Source organism: Lactuca saligna, chromosome 1 (assembly GCF_052625555.1).
Source record: "Lactuca saligna cultivar CGN05327 chromosome 1, ASM5262555v1, whole genome shotgun sequence".
NCBI classification, from domain to species: domain Eukaryota; kingdom Viridiplantae; phylum Streptophyta; class Magnoliopsida; order Asterales; family Asteraceae; genus Lactuca; species Lactuca saligna.
The window spans coordinates 85,127,778-85,135,150 of record NC_136417.1 but is presented as its reverse complement, the minus strand read 5'-3'; the positions used below and the strand labels follow the sequence as shown (position 1 = coordinate 85,135,150).

Here is a 7,373-nt window from a genome sequence, read left to right as displayed (position 1 = left end):
ACAAGGATGTGTGGAGGCACTAGAAGGAGAGGCAAAACTACCAAAGGACATGGTGGCTGATAAGAAGGTGGACATTCTGACTAGGGAACATAATGCCATTATATTGAGCTTAATAGATGAAGTACTAAGGGAGGTCATGGATCAAACAGCTACTACTTGGCTCTGGGATGAACTTTGTGAAAAATACCAGAACAACTCACTAACGAACAGCTTGTATCAAAATCAAAGGTTGTACACTCTTAGAATGTTTGAAAGTATCAAAGTGAAGGACCATCTGGATAACTTCAATCGCATTATCTTAGATCTACAAGGTTTTGATGTGAAGATTGAAGATAAAGATCAGGTGCTCATTCTCTTATGTTCTCTTCCGAACTCATGAGAATTTCTTTGATACCATGCTCTATGGTAGGACAACGATCATTGTGGATGATGTGAAGGACTCTCTGATGTCCAAGGAACTAAAAAGAAAAGTTTTAGGTGGAGATAAGGTGTCCATTGTGGTTTGTTTGCAGGGAGAGGAAGGAGAAAATAGAGGAAAGAGGAAAATAGAGGGATATCTCATTCTTAATCGAAGTCTAAAGGTTCATCGAATGCCAAGTGTTATAACTGTAATGAGAAGGGGCACTTCAAGCAAAATTGTCCACATCCGAAGAATGGGAAGTCCAAGAGTGAATCAAACAGCAATAACACTGTTGTTATAGTTCAGGAAAGTTCGGATGAAGGGGATGATGATGATGTACTGACTGTGTGTACATCAAGTTCTGCTAATGCTTAGGTTTTGGATTCTGGAGTATCCTATCACATTACGTATAATCATTACTAGTTCGACTCCTTCAAAGAGTGGGATGACACAATCAAGATGGGTGATGATTGGGTGAGCAGTATCAAAGGTAGTGGCATAATGCAGATCAAGATGCACGATGACATGGTCAAGAAGTTAGATTTCTTGTACGTTACAGAACTTTGGAAGAATCTAATTTCTCTTGGCACGTTGGCTAAGAATGGGATGAGGTACGTTTGTGAAGGTAAATAGGTCAAAGTGACCAAAGGTACTCTTGTTATAATGAAAGGGAAGATGAATCGTGGATGGATTTATATCCTAGAAGGCAATACGGTTATGGGAATGGTGGTTATCTCCCAATGCTTGAATGAAGGTGATGACAAGACAAAGTTGTGGCATTGTAGGTTGGGGCACATGGCCGATAAGGGCATGCCATTTCTAAGTAAACCAGGACTACTTGGTGGAGAGGCTACTGGAAAGACAAAGTTTTGTGAAGCTTGCATCAAGGGAAAGCATCGCAAAGTGAAGTTCGGTACCGATCAACACACAAGCAAGGAAATCCTGGAGTATGTTGACTCAGATCTGTGGGGTCCTGCACCAGTGAAGTCTCAAGGAGCATGCTCATACTTTTTGATGTTCATTGATGACTATTCAAGGAAGGCATAGTTGTACTTTCTGAAGAACAAAGATGAGGTGTTTGGGAAGTTCAAGGAGTGGAAGACCATGAAAAAGGACTGGAAAACATGGCAAGACTCTAAGGACTGACAATGGGTTGTAGTTCTGCAATGCCCCATTTGACAATTTCTGCAAGGCAGAAGGTATAGTGAGGCACTGCACTGTACGCCACAAGCCACAGCAAAATGGAGTGGCATAATGGATGAACCAAACAATCATGCAACGTGTAAGGTGCACGCGGATATTTGCTAACTCATCCAAGAAGTTTTGGGCGGAAGCAGATGTCACAACCCGAAAATTTTATCTTGAAAAGCTATTCAGTTCAATCAAAGTCAGACTCACTCCTGCTATCTTTTAGCACTGTTTAGAGTCTATCTGAGTGTTTTAGGCCTATTACATTCAAGGAATGAGTGTTAGGAAGTAGCTGCTAGAGTCACTGTACAACATTGAAGCCTTAAGCACCACCAATAGGAGTTCACGGACACAACACTTGAGTTTACGGCCATAAACTGAAGGTTGGCCGTAAACTCCCCCCTCAAGTCTCATTTCCTTCATTTTCTTTCATTCTTATACTTTCAACTCAAGAAACTTCCATTCTCTCTCAAGTATCATCAAGCCTTTCACCATGATCTTCATATTTGTAAGTGATTTCATCCCTTGATTAGTTAATATCGTTCTATATCTAGTATCACTCTATGATTTCATACATGAAATCATTCCTTTTTGGTAAGATCACAAAAAACACCAAGAATATACACTAGTTCTTTGAGCCATATTCACCTCTTTTAGCTTCCAAATCGTAAGTATCCTTTCCATATACTTGATCTCTATTACAAGCTCTTCATTAACATCATTGAAACAACCATTTTACCATAAACATCATGAGTTTATGTCCATGGAACCTCCCTTGGCCGTAAACCCATATTTTGTCACATTATGGCCGCAATCACTTCTCATATCCAAGCATAAGACCTTGAACCCATAATGGATGATAGATAGGACCTTAAAACACCCTCTTATGCATGATGTCCATGAGTTTACGACTCCTTGCTTGGCCGTAAACACACCCTTGTGTGGCCATACACTCCCCTTTGATCAATCACATGTGATTCAACACTTCATTTCAAGTGTTTCCTAGTCCCTAAAGTTGTTTCCAAGCATATTTGTTGTTTAAAACACTAATTGTATACATATATGCCATTATATCTCATTTAGTGTCTTGTTTGTGTCTCGGGACTTCATTCGTGGAACTTCTCATCCATACTTGAATCATCATTGGATCACCAACATAAGGTGAGTTCATACCCCTACATTTTATCACTTTTCACTATTTTAAGGGGGGATACAAGTTTAAACACAAGAAATTGTTGTTTATTATAAAAGAAATTCTTTTAAATATTAGGAAATGCTTTTAAATGTTTTATGAAATCTTTTAACTTATATTGTGTGTAAATGATGTCTATATAGATATAATTATATAACTAATGTTTAAAGGACTTAGGACTGACTACTAGCTTTATTTCCTTTTCTTTGTTTGAATGTGGACTTAGAGTAACGGTTGTTTGTCCGAATGTCGTTTAAATCTTAGTTATATATTATGTATATGTATGTAGATATAAAAGTTCTATTCAGTCAGTTCAATACCTTTAGGTAGCATAGGTATTCATTCAAGATCAGTCAATCAAATTACAGAACGTACTAATAAACTATAATGAGTATAGTTTAGAGAATCATTGCTTATCACTTGGTAGTTCATTGAAGTCATGGTAATATATAGAGATCTAATACTGCATATCGTTATCTATATGAAAAGTACGAACAATAATACGAACTAAATATGATGAACTTAAAATGGGTACGCAAGCATTGTACCAAGACACCAATCATAGGTGGGTACGCGAGCATTGTATCACACATCAAATGTAGAAGGGGATGGTAACATAGTATCATACATACAATTATAAAGAGAACATAACAAATAATTTAGTCTTAAGTAGTAGTTTCTGTGATTACTTAGTATATACACTAAAGTTATATATGATGAGAAACTGATAGACAATTGAATGTGTGAACTCTGTTTTACTTTCCTTTTCCTTGTTTGGATGCGGGGGTACGATAGCATCGCACAATCAATTGTCCATCCATTTCTGAATATATATATAATAAGTATGTACTAAGTGAATCACAGGATGGTCATAGCATAGGGTATTCAGAGCACTATTCAACATACGATTCAGAGGAACATAATGAACATATATCAGTCTTTTTATAGTATATTTATTATACTATGAAATGAGACTAAATATACTATTACATAGTATATTAATACATTTAGAGGACGGATTATATGGAGAGTTAAAAACTAACTATTCAATAACACAGTACGTCAACACTCAGTAGAAGGGTTTTAGGGGATAAAACTACATTCCAGTAACAATTAGAGAATATAGGATTCTCTGGGATCAATGGTAATACTTTCTAGGTAAATTACAAAATTTTAAATGATTCTTAAGAAGGTTAATGTTATGATCTCCTCGCTTATACATTCCCGAGTTATATATAAAAAAGATCTGGTAGACAATAGAAGGTGAGATCTCTAACTTAGTTTCTTTTCCTTGTTTGGATGTGAAACTAAGGTAGAATATTATCCGCCCAATCTTGATTATATAATAATGTGTATAAGCTAAGTAATCAGAGATATTAACTCATCACTTGTTGGAATCGGTATAACTTAGATAACTATTTGTTTGAACTATAATCATTTAGTTTATAAATTAGGGATGTATATGATGAAGACCTGCTAGATTGGAGATTGTGTGAACTCAGTTTTACTTTCCTTTTCCTTGTTTGGATGTGGGTGTACGATCTAATTACATAATCGGTTGTCCGTCTCGTGTTGATTATATGTAACTAGTATAAACTAAGCGATTATAGAAGGAATTGGTTCAGTATCGCTTTACATTAGAAAAATATAGGATTTTCTTGTATATCATTCAAAGTAGTTCAATTTTCAAAGAAGTTTCTTACATTAAACAAAATGTTATGCACTCACCAGCTTTATAGCTGATAATCTCTTTCAAAATACTTGTATTCTCAGGGATCTAATAAGACAGGTATCCACACCGGAGTTCGTGAAGACGGGGCAGTAGTTTCTCGTCTTATCTTTTGTTATAATTTTGATATTGAACATATAATGTTTTGAACTTGATGTAAACACTTTAATATCAATACTATGAATGTTTTTGCTTTGATTACTATTATGCATTTGTTGTGATACTACATATGACGTCCTCCGCCCCCGACCATTTCCGCCATTCCGGTTTTGGGGTGTGACAGCAGTTAACACTGCTTGCTAACTGGTGAACAGATCACCATCAACTACTATTGACTTGAAGACTCCTCAAGAGGTATGGTCCAGGAAACCCTCTGACTATTCTGTTTTACGTGTATTTGGATGCCCCACATATGCTCATGTGAATGATGGTAAAATTGAGCCATAGGTAATGATATGCATATTTCTAGGATATGCGACAGGAGTAAAAGGTTATCGAGTGTGGTGTATAAAAGAAGGAAGAACTCCTAAATTTATCATGTGTAAAGATGTGACATTTGATGAATATGCCATGGGTAACCAGGGATGAGGTGATAAAAGTCAAGCATGGAATAAAGATTAGTGTGCTAGCTAGGAAGTGGAGTTTACAACTCAAACTCCAGACCGAGTTGTGATAAGTGACAAAGAGCAAGGCGATAGTGAACAGTCTGGACAAGATGAAACCCAAGAGCAACCCATAAGATCTTCATCCAGTGGTGCTGATTTCGGGAACGATGATGGGTATGAATCAATAGAAAATATAAGGTCGATGAGGGTCATTCGACAACCTGATAAATATGTGGGATTTGTGAATTTACGTGAACTTGACTCCATTGCTTTTGCTTTAGCAACCGGAGAAGATATTGACACTGAGGAGCCTCAATTGTATAAAGAGACTGTAGCGAGTAAAGAAGCAAATGACTAGTTGATGTCCATGAATGAAAAAAATGCAGTCTTTAGAGAAGAATGAAACATGGGATCTTGTTCCATTACCAAAGGGAGCACAGCCAATTGGATGCAAATGGATCTTTAAGAAAAAGAAAGGGATACCAGGAGTGGAACCAGCTAAGTTCAAGGTAAGGTTGGTGGCGAAAGGGTTTTATCAGAAAGAAGGAATTGATTAACACGAGGTGTTCTCACCGGTCGTGAAGCACAAGACAATTTGGGTTCTTTTGGCCATGGTGAGTGCACTTGATCTGGAGCTTGAACAGCTTGATGTGAAAACTGAATTTCTTCATGGGAACTAAAAAGAGAAGATTTATATGTCCTATCCAGAGGGGTTCCTTGTGTAACATCCGTAAAAATTCATAAAAATTTAAACTTTTTCAACCAACCAAAAATCATAATTGTTTACATTGTAGTTTTCAAAACAAGTTGAACATCACAGTTTTTCACAAAATCACAAAACACAACATGAGGAGGTGACGATCAATCCTTCTCCTTCCCACAATCATCTAAGGTACCTGAAACATAACCCAAAACTATAATTCCAAAGCTTAGAAAGTGCACCCAAAGTACCAACATATTAAATAACACATATACAATAACAACATACTATGGGCCCAATCAACCATCGGGTTGGAATACCCCAGGCCCCTCAACCATCGGATTGGAATGCCAATATACTATAGGTCCAATCAACCATCAGGTTGGAATACCCCAGGCCCCTCAACCATCAGGTTGGAATGCCAAGAGTCTATAGGTCCAACCATCCTCGAGATGGAATACCCTTGGCCCTCAACCATCGGGTTGGAATGCCTCGGCCTGTTGGCTTACATACAAAGCAGTGAAGCCTCGGCCACCGACCAAGCATGTGAACATAATACAAATAAGCATACTATTAGCCAGCCAACAAACAAATAAATATATCTTATAAGTCACTAAGCATAACATTATCCTATCTACCAGTATACCGATATACCAGATCACTATAGCATAACATCATCTAATCTACCAGGATGCACATCTCAACAGTACAAAAACATGCATAACATGATATCAATCCAAGGTCCGACATTTGTGCTTTTGACCCACAAGTACAGTGAGGAAAACTCACCTCACACTACTGAATCACATTGAAAGTCTTCGGCTGGTAGCTCACTAAAATCCCCGCACTAACACAACAAAATAAACATTCAATTAATAATTAGATTACAATCCTTGACTAATTGGCCACACTTAGGGTAAATGGCCACTTTTACCCTTTCCCTAGATAAGTTAAGACCCAACCCCAAATCTTGATCCAAAAAGGCTCAACAATAAATAATCACACTAAGCCCATAATTGGCCCAAATTTCCAAATTGGGTCCTATTTGGGCCTTATTCCAAGGTCCAACACTTCATTTGGCCCAAAATACTCATAATAAGATGGACCAAAAAGGGCCCAAGCATTCAAGCCCAAAAGGTGTCCCAAAGCTTGAAGCCCAAACTCGAAAACCCAACAGGCTGCATACGCGGGGCGTACCTAGCTGTATGCTTAGTGTACACTGCATTGACCGAAAACGTGCCATTGACCACCTACGCCCAACGTATGTCGTAGCCATGAAAAATTTGATGAATAACTAATCCAATTCAGTCCAATGTCCAATTTTCAGATCAAGGTCCAAAGAGGTGTTTCAAACCATAAAGTTTCCACTTTATGGTCATGCATGTCTTAATGAGGCCCAACATCAAGATTCTAGCTTGTCTTAACCACTAAAGACCTCATGCACACACCAAAAGAGCCAAGATAACATTTTTATGACTTATTGCACCTCATTTCTTTAGAAAGGACGAATCATTTGGTCTTAGAGTAGCACATACTCATTAACACCAAGAAAAGGGACT

General features: G+C 37.6%; 1 protein-coding gene across 1 annotated transcript; it reads left to right on the top strand.

Annotated features, from left to right (window-relative positions):
• The first annotated feature begins 859 nt into the window (after positions 1–859).
• LOC145009316 (putative mitochondrial protein AtMg00300) lies at positions 860–1,447 on the top strand. Its single transcript, XM_078968022.1, has 2 exons — positions 860–1,025; positions 1,071–1,447. The coding sequence occupies exons 1-2, from the start codon at positions 860–862 to the stop codon at positions 1,445–1,447; spliced, it is 543 nt and encodes a 180-aa protein (XP_078824148.1).
• The last annotated feature ends 5,926 nt before the right edge of the window (positions 1,448–7,373 follow it).

What these genes read in the sequence shown, in the direction of transcription:
- LOC145009316 (XM_078968022.1), top strand. Translation starts at nt 860, where the DNA reads ATGGGTGATGATTGGGTGAGCAGTATCAAAGGTAGTGGCATAATGCAG. An exon ending in GATGAGGTACGTTTGTGAAG is followed by an intron (nt 1,026 to 1,070) that starts GTAAATAGGTCA and finishes TTATAATGAAAG; the next exon opens with GGAAGATGAATCGTGGATGG.